At 43.7% G+C, this 19,549-nt stretch overlaps 1 protein-coding gene across 2 annotated transcripts; it reads left to right on the top strand.

The window, feature by feature from the left end:
• Positions 1-224: 224 nt before the first annotated feature.
• On the top strand, positions 225-13,561 carry LOC129844753 (intraflagellar transport protein 27 homolog). Of its 2 annotated transcripts, XM_055912841.1 has the most exons (8): positions 225-386; positions 963-1,042; positions 11,568-11,627; positions 11,765-11,824; positions 12,018-12,135; positions 12,471-12,580; positions 12,740-12,829; positions 13,018-13,561. In XM_055912841.1, the coding sequence occupies exons 1-8, from the start codon at positions 353-355 to the stop codon at positions 13,024-13,026; spliced, it is 561 nt and encodes a 186-aa protein (XP_055768816.1). In that variant the 5' UTR covers positions 225-352; the 3' UTR covers positions 13,027-13,561. The 2 variants fall into 2 exon arrangements, with proteins under 2 accessions (XP_055768816.1, XP_055768815.1); XM_055912840.1 differs by having other exon boundaries at positions 12,740-13,561.
• Positions 13,562-19,549: the final 5,988 nt, after the last annotated feature.

Genomic DNA, 19,549 nt, shown 5'->3' with positions numbered 1-19,549 from the left:
AAACAATTCTTAATGCCTTACTGGCTCTAACACGGGAGTAAAATTCAGTAGGCTAATTGCTAGAATAATGGTCTACAGTCAATGAACGCTTCCATCTAGCGGTAATTAAGGGAACAGTCACGTTGGGCTCAGGTTGACGTCAACGCTCTTACGTTGACACAGCTGGCCAATGACAGCGCAGATATTGATACGCGCTTGTTGGTTGGATCGGTGATAGCGTTTCTGCTCAGGTTGCTAGGAAACGCGTCGTGTCCATATTGCCGAGGCGGAAGGAAGATTCTGTAGTGTAAAATAAAAAACACAAAGCACTTTTGAACATTTTGCTAATATATTTATTTGTTTGTACGCTGCCATGGTGAAATTAAGAGCAAGGTGCCTTCTTGTAGGTAAGATTTAGAAATGTATTCGTTGCTAAGAAGTTGATTTGGGAATGACAACGTCTATACTGTAAAGAAAGTAACAGTTAGCTGATAGTTAGGCTAGCTTGCAAAACGTTGGATAGGACAGAGTAGCTAACTTAGCTAGCTAGCTAAGTTACAAAAGGCCCTATATAGCTAACAGTTTTACAAGCATTTGCAAGTTACCTAACTCTAGGATTACACGTTTGAGTAGGGTAAACATGGAAGAGACGTATGTATTCTATCAATTCGATTTCAATTCAAGGGGCTTTATTGTCATGGGAAACATGTTTACATTCCCAAAGCAAGGGAAATAGATAACAAACAAAAGTTAAATAAACAATAAAACATTTACAGTAAACATTACAGGTATAAAAGTTCCACAAGAATAAAAACATTTCAAATGTCATATTATGTCTATGTACAGTGTTGAAATTATGTAAAAATAGTTGAAGTACAAAAGGGAAAATAAATAAACATAAAAATAGGTTGTATTTACAATGGTGTTTGTTAATCTCTGTCTCTCTCTGTTTCTCTCTGTCGCGCCACCCTTCCCCTTTTCAGGAGATGCAGCAGTGGGGAAAAGTGCTCTCTCTCAGATGTTCCGTAGTGATGGAGCACACTTCCAGAAGAACTACAGTATGGTGAGAAAATAACTTTGAGACACACACACACACACACACACACACACACACACACACACACACACACACACACACACACACACACACACTGGTCTCTCTCTAGCCTGGTCTCCCAGATCTGTTTGTTTGTGCTCTTGCCAACTCAGATTCTTCACTTAAAATGTAAAAAAAACATTGATTTCAAAGTTTAACAAATCATACAACTCTGCCCACAGACTCCTATGCACTGAACATTTTACCAAAACACATTTAATGGAAGAACTGTGTTGATATTCCAAAAACTCTGTTAAATATCTGCTCAGAATTAAGATTCAACGATGTCTGCAGTAATCATGTCAGCTACGACATGACTCATTGACCGCACACACTGCATAACAACAACGCACTGGTGTGAGTGTGTGTTGTTGTGACACACCGGTCTAAGTGAACAGAGACAAATCAAATCACATTTTATTTGTCACATGCACCGAATACAACTTTTGTAGACTTTACTGTGAAATGCTCTTTCCAATGATGCAGAGTAAAAAAAATATGAAATGCAAAATAATAATAATAGTAACACAAGGAACAAAATCCACAACAATGGAGCTCTAGGGAGTATTAGTACCAGATCAATGTGCAGAGGTACCAGGTATTTGAGGTAGATACAGTTGAAGTCGGAAGTTTATATACACCTTAGCCAAATACATTTAAACTCAGTTTTTCACAATTCCTAAAATGTAATCCTTGTAAAAATTCCCTGTCTTAGGTCAGTTAGGATCACCACTTTATTTAAAAAATGTGAAATGTCAGAATAATAGTAGAGAGAATGATTTATTTCAGCTTTTATTTCTTTCATCACATTCCCAGTGGGTCAGAAGTTTACATACACTCAATTAGTATTTGGTAGCATTGCCTTTACATTGTTTAACTTGGGTCAAACGTTTCAGGTAGCCTTCCACAAGCTTCCCACAGTAAGTTGGGTGAATTTTGGCCCGTTCCTCCTGACAGAGCTGGTGTAACTGAGTCAGGTTTGTAGGCCTCCTTGCTCGCACACACTTTTTCTGTTCTGCCCATACATTTTCTATGGGATTGAGGTCAGGTCTTTGTGATGGCCACTCCAATACCTTGACTTTGTTGTCCTTAAGCCAGTGTTTCACGGTTGGGATGGTGTTTTTCAGCTTGCAAGCCTCCCCCTTTTTCCTCCAAACATAACGATGGTCATTATGGCCAAACAGTTCTATTTTTGTTTCATCAGACCAGAGGACATTTCTCCAAAAAGTACAATCTTTGTCCCTATGTGCAGTTGCAAACCAGTGAGGAGTTCCTACACTGGACAAGCTGTTACAGCTGTTGATAAGTCATTGTAATAATCTGACAATGTTTTTCATGTCATTACATTAAGATATAAGGGTGGATCATAGCTATACAATTCACGAGTTGATTTAAAACCTATGTTTAACCCTTTCTCATGGTTGTTGTCTTGATGGATTTGTCCAAAATCGTGTGACGTAAAACATTACGTTTCTGTCCTTGCATTTATGGGAGTCTTAAGTTGTCGTTATATCATGTATTAACCATTAATCAGTTTAATTGTTGAACTTGAACCCTGTAAGAGTCCTGGATCTAGCTGTCAAACTGTTTTTTGTACAGAGATCTCCGAAATGCACTGCAACTACATAACATGTTGTGTCTCCTTATGCTACAGGGTGAAAACAGTTTTCATGGGCTCACAAATCCCAAATAGAATGCTTCTAACTGAAAGAATAACCATACCTTGATACTTCAAACCTAAATTGATGCTGTCATTAACACGGTTCTTCAATAATTATGTAAAGTACTTGTTGGATGCGCATTTGGTGTTGAGCTGTTTAATTACGCCGTGATCATTTCACACATCATCATCTGTTCCAGGAAGGAATATTCGGAATGACATTCAAGTGATGAACAGCTGCTGTGAAAGCGCATGCCATGCTACAACAGCCCAAATGCGGAAAAAAAGGTGTTCCTGAGAAATGTCCAGAATGTTTTGGTGTCTCGTTCCTTACTCCGGTGAAGACCGTTGTGTCTGGATTCACATTGGATCTATTATCCCTAGCGAATCAATGTTGATCCTCTGTTGTAGTCTTGTAGTCTGCTTGATTTACAGCAGGGTCTCGTTAGATTTAACAGAGAAGGCATCATGGTAATGAGTTCATGTTTTCGTGCCTCGAACTGGACCCTTACTGTGCCTAATTGTGTAGGATAGGCGATTGCGCAACACCCAACTCTATTCCTATGAATTATTCTGGATATAATGACAACAAATGACATAGCCTAGTGGGCTTATTCACAATATGAGCTCGTAATGACATAACATGACAAATACATTTCGGTTTCCATGTTACACCTGCAATTTTAAATAATACAAGGGGTTTGAAGTAGCCTAGTTGAACTTGGAGCTCAGAAATGAATAATATCTAATGCTGGCTTCATCTTGGCTTTCCAAACCAATCCTTCCATGACAAAAGGAACCTGGCTTTTGGGAGCATGGTCATTCTAAAAACAGAGATGGTGAGATTAATGTTACCGCTATTCATGGCTTTATTATCTGTGCCTGCGTAGGCCACATATTCTACAGAAACATCACCATGCATACATCATATTTATTTAGTCAGCACACATTATTCTCACACATTTTAGAATATAATAATAATTACAAAATCAATGCATTGGCAAGGCCTAAAAAACGTATTATTCTTAAAGTGGTAAGGGCATACTTCTTTTGACACTTTTTGCATGCTTTTTTTGGTGTGTGTGTGTGTGTGTGTGTGTGTGTGTGTGTGTGTGTGTGTGTGTGTGTGTGTGTGTGTGTGTGTGTGTGTGAGGGGGGGGGGTTCTATATTAAGCCCTATATGTACATAAATCAAAATTATTGCATTTGAGTAATTGAGCAGACACTCTTATCCAGAGCGACTTACAGGAACAATTAGGTTTACGTGCCTTGCTCAAGGGCACATCGGCAGATTTTTCCTCTAGTCGGCTCGGGGATTCAAACCAGCAACCTTTCGGTTACTGGCCCAATGCTCTTATCCACTAGGCTCCCTGCCGCACAATTGTTTAACACCGAAGTCCTTGAAAATTACAATGAAGTGCTTGAAAAAGTCCCTAAAAGTAGTTGAATTTGACTTTCCAATGTCTGTATGAACCCTGCTTAAAGGATGAATAGTCCTAGGCCTATGTTGTTGTAAGTGGACGTATGGGCCAATTTGCATATATTCCTCTAAGTACACATGTGGAACTGCATAAAAATGATTACAATTTTTGTTTCAAACCATTTTGAAATGTTGATCCCAATGTCACACATTGCATTCCATTATTTATAGAAATACTCATATACAGTATAGTAGTGTGCATAAAGTCAGTGCAGATAGTCTGGGTAACCATTAAATGAACTATTTTGTGGTCTGATGTCTATTTAGCAGTCTTATGGCATGGGGTTAGAGCTGTAGCCGATTCTCCGGTACCATTTGCCAGACAGTGGCAGATTGAACAGTCTATGGCATGGGTGGTTGAAGTCTGACAATTTTCCGGCCCTTTCTCTGACACTGCCTGATATAGAGGTCCTGGATGGCAGGGAGCTTGGCCCCAGTGATGTACTGGGCTGTCCGCACCACCCTCTGTAGTGATTTGCATTCGAGGTCGCTGCATTTGCCATACCAAGCGGTAATGCAGCCAGTCAAGATGCTCTCAATGGTGTAGCTGTATAACTTTTTGAGGATCTGAGGGCTCATGCCAAATCTTTTCTGCCTCCTAAGGGGGAAGATGCACTGTCGTGGCCTCTTCACGACTGTGTGGAACATGATAATTCATTAGTGATGTGGACGCTAAGAAACGTGAATCTCTCAACCTGCTCCACTACAGCTCCGTCAGAGTGGAGAGATCACTTTGGGGAGCATTATTATGATACAACACACACACACACACACACACACACACACACACACACACACACACACACACAACACACACCACACACCACACACCACACACCACACACCACACACACACACAGCATGTGAATGTTACCCCAACTCCAGACTCCAACTAACTGGGTTCAGTCTGTTGGACTAAAGGTTATAGACAGACAGGAAGCAGCATCCGGTCTGCAGCCATTCCATTCTCCTCACGTTCTCTTCCTCTCAAATGTCAGACGGCCTGTTAGGTTACCTACCCACCAATCTGTTCCGCTATTTATTCCGGACAGGCTCTCACACACACTCACTCACTCACTCACTCACTCACTCACTCACTCACTCACTCACTCACACACACACACACACACACACACACACACACACACACACACACACACACACACACACACACACACACACACACACACACACACACACACACACACACACACACACACACACACACACACACACACAACATTTCTGTATTCTGTACAGGCTCTCATTGACATTCCACTGAGAGAGAGCCTTCCCAATTCCCATGATGCATCACATCAGCTCATTACCCCGTCTCCGTATTAGCTGGTTGGAATATCGCTGAGGAAGACTGTGTGAGCGTGCGCGCGCAGTTGGCTGCAGTCTTTTGTGTGTGTGTGTGGCAGTGGGCTGCAGTCTTGCACACAAATCAAATTGTATTGGTAACATGCACATATGTAGCAGATGTTATTGCGGGTGTAGAGAAATGCTTATGTTCCTAGCTCCAACAGTGAAGTAATATCTGACAGTATAAAACAATACACACAATCTAAAGTAAAATAATGTAATTAAGAAATATAGAAATATTAGGATGAGCAATGCCAGAGTCCGGAATATAAATATAGATGTATATGATGGGATGTATAGTCATGGACAGTATCTCAATAGAATATGTTGTATATATGTAGAATGTGTAGGATAAAATATGTTGTATATACAGTTGAAGTCGGAAGTTTACATACATCTTAGCCAAATACATTTAAACTCAGTTTCACAATTCCTGACATTTAATCAGAGTAAAAATTCCCTGTCTTAGGTCAGTTAGGATCACCACTTTTTTAAGAATGTGAAATGTCAGAATAATAGTTGAGAGTGATTTATTTCAGTTTTTATTTCTTTCATCAAATTCCCAGTGGATCAGAAGTTTACATACACTCAATTAGTATTTGGTAGCATTGGCTTTAAATTGTTTAACTTGGGTAAAATGTTTTGGGTAGCCTTCCACAAGCTTCCCACAATATGTTGGGTGAATTTTGGCCCATTCCTCCTGACAGAGCTGGTGTAACTGAGTCAGGTTTGTAGGGCTCCTTGTTCGCACACGCATTTTCATTTCTGCCAACAAATTTTCTATGGGATTGAGGTCAGGGCTTTGTGATGGCCACTCCAATACCTTGACTTTGTTGTCCTTAAGCCATTTTGCCACAACTTTGGAAGCATGCTTGTCCATTTGGAAGACCCATTTGCGACTAAGCTTTAACTTCCTGACTGATGTCTTGAGATGTTGCTTCAATATATCAACATCATTTTCCTACCTCATGATGAGTATAGATACCGTAATATAAAGTTACTCAAGTAAAAGTAAAAGTCACCCAGTAAAATTCTACTTGAGTAAAAGTCAAAAATGATTTGGTATAAATATACTTAAGTATCAAAAGTAAATGTAATTGCTAAAATATACTTAAGTATCAAAAGTAGAAGTAAAAGTATGAATGATTTAAAAATCCTTATAATAAGCAATGCAGATGGCACCATTTTCTTTTTTTTAAATGTACAGATGTACAGGTGCTCCCTCCAACACTCAGACATTATTTACAGATAGTCAGGTGCTCCCTCCAACACTCAGACATTATTTACAGATAGCCAGGTGCTCAGTCCAACACTCAGACATTATTTACAGATAGTCAGGTGCTCCCTCCAACACTCAGACATTATATACAGATAGCCAGGTTCACACTCCAACACTCAGACATTATTTACAGATAGCCAGGTGCACCCTCCAACACTCAGACATTATTTACAGATAGCCAGGTGCACCCTCCAACACTCAGACATTATTTACAGATAGCCAGGTGCACCCTCCAACACTAAGACATTATTTACAGATAGCCAGGTGCACCCTCCAACACTCAGACATTATTTACAGATAGCCAGGTACACCCTCCAACACTCAGACATTATTTACAGATAGTCAGGTGCTCAGTCCAACACTAAGACATTATTTACAGATAGCCAGGTGCACCCTCCAACACTCAGACATTATATACAGATAGCCAGGTGCTCCCTCTAACACTCAGACATTATTTACAGATAACCAGGTGCACCCTCCAACACTCAGACATTATTTACAGATAGCCAGGTGCACCCTCCAACACTCAGACATCATTTACAGATAGTCAGGTGCTCAGTCCAACACTCAGACATTATTTACAGATAGCCAGGTACACCCTCCAACACTCAGACATTATTTACAGATAGCCAGGTGCTCCCTCTAACACTCAGACATTATTTACAGATAGCCAGGTGCTCCCTCCAACACTCAGACATTATTTACAGATAGCCAGGGTCACACTCCAACACTCAGACATTATTTACAAATAGCCAGGGTCACACTCCAACACTCAGACATTATTTACAAAAGATTCATTTGTGTTTAGTGAGTCCGCCAGACCATAGGCAGTAGGGATTACCACGTGTTCTCTTGATAAGTGCGTGAATTTCACAATTATCCGGTCCTGCTAAGCATTCAAAATGTAACAATTACTTTTGGTTGTCAGGGAAAATGTATGGAGTTAAGTACAATATTTTCTATAGGAATGTAGTGAAGTAAAAGTTGTCAAAAATATAAATAGTAAAGTACATATACCCCAAAAAACGACTTAATTAGTACTTTAAAGTATTTTTACTTAAGTACTTTACACCACTGGTGTTTGGTCCAAATGGCACCCTATTCCCTATCTACCCCATAAGGCTTTTGTAAGGCCTGGGTGTCGGAGTGTGAAGGAAAAAGCGCAGGAGCAGCAATTGCAAAACAAATGCTTTTTAATGAAACACAGACAAACTAGGCCACCCTACTAACACACTGGGTGTACACTAATAAACTACCCCAGACACGTGGGGAATGAATAATGTCCAGAAACATGAAGCCCAACACCAACTTACATACAAACAATCCCGCACAAAGAAACGTGTATGCCGGCTGATTAAATAAGCCCAACTAATTAACCCTCATACAAAACAGGTGCGCCCAATAAACACATAGGGAGGGGGAGAAAAGGATCAGTGGCAGCTAATAGGCCGGTGACGACGACCGCCGAACGCCACCCGAACGGGAAGGAGAGCCTGCCTCGGTCGAAGTCGTGACAGCTTTGGTCAAAAATAGTGCACTATTTAGGGAATAGGGTGCAATTTGGAAAGGAACTTCAGTGATTATAATATATATAATATAGAACAATATATGCCATTTAGTAGACACTTTTATCCAAAGCGACTTACAGTCATGCGTGCATATATTTTACGTATGGGTGGTCCCGGGAATCGAACCCACTACCCTGCTGTTGCAAGTGCCATGCTAGTACCAACTGAGCTACAAAGGACCAAATGAAAATACCACCTTCCTTTCTTCTTCGAGGTTATCACAGATATAGAACTGGATAGGTATCATGTGTCAAAGTACACACACACACACCAGGGCTGCACTATATGGGGGGGGGAAATTAATTAGGATTTTTTTTTTTACTAAGTATTACGATTAGGACTTGACGTGCAATACAGTGTCTTGCAAAAGTATTCATCCCCCTTGGCGTTTTTCCTATTTTGTTCCATTACAACCTGTAATTTGAATGGATTTTTCTTTGGATTTCATGTAATGGACATACACAAAATAGCCCAAATTGGTGAAGTGAAATGGAAAAAAAATACTTGTTTCAAAAAAATATCTATGTTTAATGGAAAAGTGGTGCATGCATATGTATTCACCCCCTTTGCTATGAAGCCCTTAAATAAGATCTGGTGCAACCAATTACCTTCATAAATCACATAATTAGTTAAATAAAGTCCACCTGTGTGCAATCTAAGTGTCACATGATCTGTCACATGATCTCAGTATATATACACCTGTTCTGAAAGGCCCCAGAGTCTACAACAACACTAAGCAAGGGGCACCTTCAAGCAAGCGGCACCACGAAGACCAAGTTGCTCTCCAAACAGGTCAGGGACAAAGTTGTGGAGAAGTACAGATCAGGGTTGGGTTATAAAAAAATATCTGAAACTTTGAACATCCCACGGAGCAGCATTAAATCCATTATTAAAAAATGGAAAGAAGATGGGACCACAACAAACCTGCCAAGAGAGGGCCGCCCACCAAAACTCACGGACCAGGCAAGGAGGCATGTGGGAGACTCTCCAAACATATGGAAGAAGGTACTCTGGTCGGATGAGACTAAAATTGAGCTTTTTGGCCATCAAGGAAAACGCTATGTCTGGCGCAGACCCAACACCTCTCATCAGCCCGAGAACATCATCCCCACAGTGAAGCATGGTGGAGGCAGTATCATGCTGTGGGGATGTTTTTCATCGTCAGGGACTGGGAAACTGGTCAGAATTGAAGGAATGATGGATGGTGCTAAGTACAGAGAAATTCTTGAGGGAAACCTGTTTCAGTCTTCCAGAGATTTGAGACTGGGTCATAGATTCACCTTCCAGCAGGACAATGGCCCTAAGCATACTTCTAAAGCAACACTCAAGTGGTTTAAGGGGAAACATTTAAATGTCTTGGAATGGCCTAGTCAAAGCCCAGACCTCAATCCAATTGAGAATATGTGGTATGACTTAAGGATTGCTGTACACCAGTGGAACCCATCCAACTTGATGGAGCAGTTTTGCCTTGAAGAATGGGCAAAAATCCCAGTGGCTAGATGTGCCAAGTTTATACAGACATATCCCAAGAGACTTGCAGGTGTAATTGCTGCAAAAAGTGGCTCTACAATGTATTGACTTTGGGGGGGGGGGTGAATAGTTATGCACGGTCAAGTTTTTTTGTATTATTTGTTGTTTGTTTCACAATAAATGATATTTTGCATCTTCAAAGTGGCAGACATGTTGTGAAAATCAAATGATATTAACCTCCAAAAAAAATCAATTTTAATTGCAGGTTGTAATGGCAACAAAATAGGAAAAATGCCAAGGGGGTGAATACTTTCGCAAGCAACTGTATAAATCAAAACACTTGGGTGGACTGTTGGGATCCTAGAAATAGAATGATTTATATTAAGAAGAAAAGTGGAAAGCAGCATCGTTCTTGTTTGGAACAATCTGTTGACTGGATTTGACCCAACAGAACAGAATGTATAGTGAATCTAACAGCGAGGAGGAGGAGCGGTGCTGCTTGAGTGACAAGGGCGGGGCTTGTTGTGTGTAGGAAGCAAGCGGAGAACAAAAAGGTAAACTATAAGATTAGGGCAGTGTGCAGCCTTAAAACACACCCTTCCTCCTCCTCCTGTGTCTAAGTAGGAAGAAAGCCTTTATCCTGTCTTATGCTGTTAGATCTGTGTTCTAGATCTTTCATTGGAAACACACAGAGTTCAAAGTGTTTGAATCAAATCACCGTATTGTAGCCTCTAACATTTTGTTATGAAAGAGACTGGTTTGTGACAGTTGGGTTTTGGTTGATGTGTGGTTGTGTTATGACGTTTGGTTTAGGTTGTTGTGTGGTTGTTTTGTGATGATTGGTTTTAGGTTGTTGTGTGGTTATTTTACGACGGTTGCGTTGTGGTTGTGTGAGGATGGCTGGTTGTAGGTTGTTGCGTGATGATGGTTGGATTTAGGTTGTGTTGTGCGTGTGTTGTGATGGTTGGATTTAGGTTGTGTTGTGCCTGTGTTGTGATGGTTGGATTTAGGTTGTGTTGTGCGTGTGTTGTGATGGTTGTATTTAGGTTGTGTTGTGCCTGTGTTGTGATGGTTGGATTTAGGTTGTGTTGTGCGTGTGTTGTGATGGTTGGATTTAGGTTGTGTTGTGCCTGTGTTGTGATGGTTGGATTTAGGTTGTGTTGTGCGTGTGTTGTGATGGTTGGATTTAGGTTGTGTTGTGCCTGTGTTGTGATGGTTGGATTTAGGTTGTGTTGTGCGTGTGTTGTGATGGTTGGATTTAGGTTGTGTTGTGCCTGTGTTGTGATGGTTGGATTTAGGTTGTGTTGTGCGTGTGTTGTGATGGTTGGATTTAGGTTGTGTTGTGCCTGTGTTGTGATGGTTGGATTTAGGTTGTGTTGTGCGTGTGTTGTGATGGTTGGATTTAGGTTGTGTTGTGCCTGTGTTGTGATGGTTGGATTTAGGTTGTGTTGTGCGTGTGTTGTGATGGTTGGATTTAGGTTGTGTTGTGCCTGTGTTGTGATGGTTGGATTTAGGTTGTGTTGTGCGTGTGTTGTGATGGTTGGATTTAGGTTGTGTTGTGCCTGTGTTGTGATGGTTGGATTTAGGTTGTGTTGTGCGTGTGTTGTGATGGTTGGATTTAGGTTGTGTTGTGCCTGTTGTGTGATGGTTGGGCTTTGGTTGTTTTCTAGACGGCTGGAGTGGAACTGGTTGTGAAGTCAGTGAACATCCCAGAGACAAGCGACAGTGTGGTGAGTACACACTCCCTAGACGGACTCCCACGCTCCCTCTATATTGGCTAGAAGCTTTTTACAGAAGCCAACAATCTGGACTTCTTTCATACTGAAAATAATTTTGTGATGATTGACAGTATTTCTCTCCCTCTCAGGAACTGTACATCTTTGACTCTGCCGGGAGGGAAACCTTTGTTGAAGCATGTGAGAAGTTGGTGAGGCCCACTACGTATCTCGTCTTCAAAGTTACAAAGGATTCACTACTTTCCCTCATCCCTCTCTCTTCACATCTCTCTTCCCTCTCTCATCCCTCTCTTCCTCTCTCTTTTGTTGAATGTTAAATGGATGCAATATTCAATGTTTCCACCCCACTCTCTCACCCCCTCTCTCCCATCCCTCCCTCTACAGTGGGGCCAGCCGTCTGTGTTGTGTCTGGTGTTTGACGTGAGCAGTGAGCTGTCATTCAGTAGCTGTGGCCGCTGGCTGGAGAGGGTCAGGGCCCACTGCCAGGGTCTGCACATCCCAGGTACCACACACCTCAGCTCTGACCCCCTGTATCTGGAGGTGCTTGATCTTAGTGCTCTTTGTGTGTGTGTGTGTGTGTGTGTGTGTGTGTGTGTGTGTGTGTGTGTGTGTGTGTGTGTGTGTGTGTGTGTGTGTGTGTGTGTGTGTGTGTGTGTGTGTGTGTGTGTGTGTGTGTGTGTGTGTGTGTGTGTGTGTGTACGTGTTTAACTATTCTTGTGGGACCAGAAGTCCCTACAAGAATAGTAAACGAACAAAGCTGGGGACATTTTGTTAGTGCGTGCGTGCGTGTAATCAACTTTGTGTGCGTGTGTGTGTGTGTGTTGTTGTGACGTTCAGGTGTGTTGGTGGGTAACAAGTCGGACCTGTCCTCGCGGAGGGAGGTGGAGACCTCGGTGGCCCAGGAGTGGGCCCAAAGCCAGGGGCTGCAGTACCACGAGACGTCCGCTGTGAGTGCACCCACACCTGGACACAACAGACAAGCTCATAGGCTTCTGGAGCCAAAGTGCCAACACCAAGTCCAAAAATAGTATACCCTCTAACAAAGCGATGATTAAAATGTTTCTCATTCTGTGTGTATGTGTGTGTGCATGGCATCTGTATTGCAGAAGGAGATGGAGAACTGTGAAGCTCCCTTTCTGAGTCTAGCCCAGCTGTTCCACGCTCTCTACCAAGACAGACTACAGACCATACAGAACCTGGCCTAACATTCTAGAACCTGGCCTAACATTTCTCATTCTGTGTGTATGTGTGTGTGCATGGCATCTGTATTGCAGAAGGAGATGGAGAACTGTGAAGCTCCCTTTCTGAGTCTAGCCCAGCTGTTCCACGCTCTCTACCAAGACAGACTACAGACCATACAGAACCTGGCCTAACATTCTAGAACCTGGCCTAACATTCTAGAATCTGGCCTGACAATCTTGAACCTGAACATTCTAGAACCTGGCCTGACAATCTTGTACCTGCACATTCTAGAACCTGGCCTAACATTCTAGAACCTGGCCTAACATTCTAGAATCTAGCCTGACAATATTGAACCTGAACATTCTAGAATCTGGCCTGACAATCTTGAACCTGAACATTGTAGAATCTGGCCTACCATTGTAGAACCTGCAGCATCTGGCCTAACACATATAAATACCTATTACATTGTATATATTCTGTTTCTATGGCCTCTAGAAAGGATATATGGATTATATTTCTATGGATTCCAGGACCTAGAACCAATGTTCTAGAACTTGGCCCAACACTCCCTAAGTGAAAAATACTGCCTCTGACAGTGACAAATCCACCTTACATTGGGGTGGAGATTAAGATGAAACTGTTATCTATTTACTACAATAATGAATGTTATGTATATTCTTCACGTTGTCTGAGTTATGCAGGAGAACATGATAACTTGTATTAAAGTTTGTGATTTCTGTACAGTATTCTGATTGCTAGAGTTTTGCATATGAGGGACCTTTCCATCCCTCTCTCCCTCCATCACCCACTCTCTCTCTCCTTTACTCTCTCCTCTCCATCCCCCTTTCTGTCCATCAATCCCACTCTCTCTGTCTCTCTCCACCCCCCGCCCCTCCTCTCTCCATCTGTCTCTCTTTCTCCATTTGCAGCTGGAGACCTTCACATCATTTCCATCATTTCCAAACCCGTTTGTTGTTTATTCGTTAACAACCCTGTAATTACTGTTTTAATGACCCTCCTCTCATTGTAACGGGGTCAGACCCACTGCCTATTATAGCCTCTCATGTCTAACACACACACACACACACACACACACACACACACACACACACACACACACACACACACACACTATGCTACGAGGCCTCTATTGAACTAGGCTGTCCGTCCGCCTCAAAGCCACTCGTTCATGGTGATTGAATCTCATATTATGCCCCGCATTAAAATAGACTGCTGCCTTGGAATTCTGTTCCCATAACTACTGAGAGTATAATGACATGTTGAGGGTTGTTAGTTATGACACTGTTATGGTAACTGTTGTTTTAATACAGTATGTGGGTTTATGGTTTAGTCTTTAATGTTAAATATGTGGTTAATCTGTAGCTAGCTATGCAATCTTAAATATAATTACATTTAATAGATGCAATCTTAAATATATGATAAATATTGATTGGTTTTCTAGTGTAAAATAGAGAGCCATGATGAGTTGGGGGGAGGATTTAAGTAGTCGGTTCCACACATTGACAGACAGTTGTTGAAATTGGGGTCAAACCAATGTCCTTGCTTTGTAAATGTGTGTGTATATGTGTGTGAGAGAGAGAGATTGGATATTGGTTCTGGCATGGGGTAGAGTTTGGCTGCGTTGTGCCCAGTCTGGCTTGGTGTGTGTGTGTGTGTGTGTGTGTGTGTGTGTGTGTGTGTGTGTGTATGTGTGTGTGTGTGTGTGTGTGTGTTGGCATGATGTGTGCGTAAACCAGGGTGCCTGACTGAGACAGACTGGCCTAGCAGGGTGGAGGGGGACCCCTCACCACAGAAGTCTGGCATGGAGAGACAGGGGGGAGCCATGAATACACACACACACACACACAGGTTTATTGGAAGGGCACCGTCTGGGACAAGGAGTTTCCTGACAAACACACACACAGTCTCTATCCATCTGTCATCAGCAGGACACAGCCAGGGAGGTGTGTGTACCACACTCACTAGGATGATGGAGACCTGTTACTGCTGTGTGAGTGACTCTATAACACACAGATTAAATATCAGAATCAATACAATAAGCAATTGACTAAAATACTGCAGCAAAAGCATCATCACTTTCCCCAGTGTCCTTCTCAAGCTCTTGTGTCAGCCCCTGGAGATGGAATCCGCAGTAGGGGGAACAGCGCCCCTGAAGATGGAATCCTCAGTAGGGGGAACAGCGCCCCTGAAGATGGAATCCTCAGTAGGGGAACAGCGCCCCTGGAGATGGAATCCTCAGTAGGGGGAACAGCGCCCCTGGAGATGGAATCCTCAGTAGGGGGAACAGCGCCCCTGAAGATGGAATCCTCAGTAGGGGAACAGCGCCCCTGGAGATGGAATCCTCAGTAGGGGGAACAGCGCCCCTGGAGATGGAATCCTCAGTAGGGGGAACAGCGCCCCTGAAGATGGAATCCTCAGTAGGGGGAACAGCACCCCTGAAGATGGAATCCTCAGTAGGGGGAACAGCGCCCCTGAAGATGGAATCCTCAGTAGGGGGAACAGCGCCCCTGAAGATGCAATCCTCAGTAGGGGGAACAGAGCCCCTGGAGATGGAATCCTCAGTAGGGGGAACAGCGCCCCTGGAGATGGAATCCTCAGTAGGGGGAACAGCGCCCCTGAAGATGGAATCCTCAGTAGGGGGAACAGCGCCCCTGAAGATGGAATCCTCAGTAGGGGGAACAGCGCCCCTGAAGATGGAATCCTCAGTAGGGGGAACAGCGCCCCTGGAGATGGAATCCTCAGTAGGGGGAACAGCGCCCCTGAAGATGGAATCCTCAGTAGGGGGAACAGCGCCCCTGAAGATGGAATCTTCAGTAGGGGGAACAGCGCCCCTGAAGATGGAATCCTCAGTAGGGGGAACAGCGCCCCTGAAGATGGAATCCTCAGTAGGGGGAACAGCGCCCCTGAAGATGGAATCCTCAGTAGGGGGAACATCGCCCCTAAAGATGGAATCCTCAGTAGGGGGAACAGCGCCCCTGAAGATGGAATCCTCAGTAGGGGGAACAGCGCCCCTGAAGATGGAATCCTCAGTAGGGGGAACAGCGCCCCTGAAGATGGAATCCTCAGTAGGGGGAACAGCGCCCCTGAAGATGGAATCCTCAGTAGGGGGAACAGCGCCCCTGAAGATCGAATCCTCAGTAGGGGGAACAGCGCCCCTGAAGATGGAATCCTCAGTAGGGGGAACAGCGCCCCTGGAGATGGAATCCTCAGTAGGGGGAACAGCGCCCCTAAAGATGGAATCCTCAGTAGGGGGAACAGCGCCCCTGAAGATGGAATCCTCAGTAGGGGGAACAGCGCCCCTGAAGATGGAATCCTCAGTAGGGGGAACAGCGCCCCTGAAGATGGAATCCTCAGTAGGGGGAACAGCGCCCCTGAAGATGGAATCCTCAGTAGGGGGAACAGCGCCCCTGAAGATGGAATCCTCAGTAGGGGGAACAGCGCCCCTGAAGATGGAATCCTCAGTAGGGGGAACAGCGCCCCTGGAGATGGAATCCTCAGTAGGGGGAACAGCGCCCCTGTAGATGGAATCCTCAGTAGGGGGAACAGCGCCCCTGAAGATGGAATCCTCAGTAGGGGGAACAGCACCCCTGAAGATGGAATCCTCAGTAGGGGGAACAGCACCCCTGAAGATGGAATCCTCAGTAGGGGGAACAGCACCCTTGTTATGGTGTTTGTTGTGAATTGAGGTGCATCACGCAGCATGTTACAACACATTCCAGCACATATTGTGGTCTATCGCACGTGCAATTATGTCAGCGGGGATGAAACCATTTCCATTGTCTGAAGTAACCTCTTTGTTGGTGTAACAACCAAACAGACGTGGCAGCTTCAACATTAAGGATTCCAGCTTTAAAAGCGGCTTCAAATTACATTTTAATGAAAGTTTGCGTGTGTATTTGTGTGTGTGCGTGTGCGTAGCAGTGTGTGTGTGAAGCCTATTACACTAACCCCAGTGTGCTACGCTAACCTAGCTACGACACAGACTGCTATTTATTCTGCACCTGTCCTCCTCATGTGCGTGCCCAGCCTCAAACCCACAGCACCCCTTTTGACCGGCCACAAGAGGTGGCAAGAGATAGAAGACATTCTGGGAGATGTAAAATATATTCGTAAAGTTTCTCGGAGAAGGAGTGATCAGGTTCCACCTGTTCATATAATTGTATTCATTATGATCTAAAAAGCCAAACTGGTCCTACATCAGCACTCCTACTCTGAGACGCTCGATAAAATACTCACATAGGAGGGCTGATTTGAGATCAGTTTGGCCTTTATATGTCAGCTCAACCGGAAATTTAAATGGCACATTGCCATGTTTAAATCCACGATCGGACTGAATCCTTGAAGCCAAGGTGATGTTGTTCTGTGGGATAAGGGAGAGACATGGGCTGCGTCCCAAATGCCACTGAATTCCCAGCACACTACATTTGACCAGAGACTTATGGGGGAATGGCCCTAAATAGGGAATAGAGTGTCATTTGGTACTGCAGAAATGATAGGATACAGCAGCTTGCTTGGTCATGGTTGGACAGCAGTGGAGTGGATAGCCCTGGGCTAGATAACATGGCACAACAGGGAACTATGTCTGCCTGCCTGTTTGTATGCATGTCTGTCTTTCGGCCTTTCTGCCTGTCTAAAGTTCCTCCTTCTCTCACCTTTTACCTTCTCTCTTTGTTTCTCATCTCTTTAACGCCTTTCCTCCCTCTCCCCCCCCCCCCCTCAATTTCTCCCTTCCATTCCTCCCTCCCCCTTCCTTTCTCTCTCTCCCCATCCCTCTCTCATCCTCCTTCCCTCTATCTCTCTCGCCCTCCCTCCCTTCCCTCTCTCCCCCTCCTTCCTTCTCTCTGTAGGTGGAGGTACGGACTGTTCTATCGCCCCAAACTCTTTGTGACCCACGAAGCTCATTAAGAGGAGCAGGTGAGAGAGGATGGAGCATCTGTTCTAACAGGCAGCACAGTATACTGGTAACACACAATCAGTCACCGCACCTCAACCCACCCAACCAGTACATGCAGCTATCGCCATGTACACAAATCAATCACAAGACCTCCACACAGTCTACTCACCCAAACATTACAGCATTTGGTGTTGGTTTCTTGGCATATGAGTTTGCTTGGAGTTATGAGTTGAGTTATGTGTTATGAGTGACGACTCATTACCTTCATCAATGAGGTCACAGAAAAGAACAAGATGTACACGAGGACAGTGGTATAGCGTGATGAAAGGATTCCACCTCCGAGCCAGAGGAGGGCAGTGTGTGGCTGGCCCATTCTGACTAATACAACGGACCCTCCACTCTCTCTCTCTGTCGATCTCTGTGTCCCTTCTCTCCTTCTCTGTCGATATCCCTGTCCCCTCCACCTCGCTCGCTCTCGCCCTCCCTCTCCCTTTCTCACTTTCTCTGCCCCTTCACTCTCTTGCTCTCTCTCTCTCCTCTTCAGTGATCACACAGCAGCACTGGAGAGAGACATGCCAGACCCTTTGATCACACCACACCAGGGGAGAGAGAGTGGGGGGTAGAGTGTGTCACATACACTAGTGTTCTCCATTCTACTAGAACTCTGACATAATTATCACCACCGATGGAATGGCACAGACAGTAACAAAGGATGGGATGGATGGATGATGGATGATGGATGGATGGATGATGGATGATGGATGGATGGATGGATGGATGGCTGCATAGAGGAGAAAAGGAGGACAAGAACCACTTGCAAAGAGGATCTGTTGTTAAAGATAGACAGATAATTTCAACACCCAGAACCAAATCAGCTACACACACACACACACACACACACACACACACCAAATCAGCTCCTCGGTTTCAAGCCAGTCACAGGACTAATAGAGAGGACGAGGAAGAGGAGAGGATGAGATGAATTGACATCATCCACAGTGAAAAGAGACGACAGTCAGGACACTAGTTAGAGATCAATATGAACATAGCAGTGACCTACAAGCACACATACTGTACAGCAGACAACACACCATACGTTTTTATTGCATTGATGAAGTGACTGAGCTGTATATGTGTATTCATAGCAGCGGGAAGTAGCTTGGGGGTGGTGGTCTGGGGGTGCTGCAATCTAGACATTTTTGGGGGGCCGCACTACAGATGGCTATATTGGTCCACTAACACAGGACTTGTCAAGGCCCAGTTCACTACTTTTGTGTATTTAATTATATGTATATATGTATTTAATATTTTATTTATTTAATTCTGTTTTTTCAGGGGCTGCAGTGCCCTCAGTGCCCTTACTTCCCACGGCTATGTGTGCGTTTTAAAATGATGAAATAAAATTTATTAAGTAATCAATCAATCAATAAAGACTTTTGGTTTAGACAAGACAACAACAGAGATTCCAATTGTATCAATCAATCAACCAATCAACAAGCGGTCATATAGTTCCCTAAGGGGTTCCAATTTTATTCATCATTGGGACTTGATGCATCCAAGATAAGGATCGTTTGATTCATTTTGGCATCTTGAAAAGACGTTAAGCTTTTTTATTTTCATTGAAACAACACAACGCAAAGAAAGAAAGAAACACCATAAGGCTGTGTGAGATTTCAAAATGAACATGACAGAAGTATTCGTTCCAAAGAAATCAGTTTTTTTTTTCTTATTTAAAAAAAAAAAGGCTTTACGTTCGTCAAAGTTTGTTTCTTTGATTAGTTACGCCCCTTGAAAGCATTGTTAAATGAAGCCCCGCCCC

This window comes from Salvelinus fontinalis, unplaced genomic scaffold, assembly GCF_029448725.1.
Source record: "Salvelinus fontinalis isolate EN_2023a unplaced genomic scaffold, ASM2944872v1 scaffold_0222, whole genome shotgun sequence".
In the NCBI taxonomy this organism is placed as follows: Eukaryota; Metazoa; Chordata; class Actinopteri; order Salmoniformes; family Salmonidae; genus Salvelinus; species Salvelinus fontinalis.
Note: the sequence above shows the minus strand (reverse complement) of the source record. Positions and strands in the feature narration are given on the sequence as shown.

Excerpts from the sequence above, each read along its gene's own strand:
- LOC129844753 (XM_055912841.1), top strand. The coding sequence starts at position 353 with ATGGTGAAATTAAGAGCAAGGTGCCTTCTTGTAG. Across the intron at positions 387-962 it reads AGCAAGGTGCCTTCTTGTAG|GAGATGCAGCAGTGGGGAAA; the intron begins GTAAGATTTAGA and ends TCCCCTTTTCAG. Across the intron at positions 12,581-12,739 it reads AGTACCACGAGACGTCCGCT|AAGGAGATGGAGAACTGTGA; the intron begins GTGAGTGCACCC and ends TCTGTATTGCAG.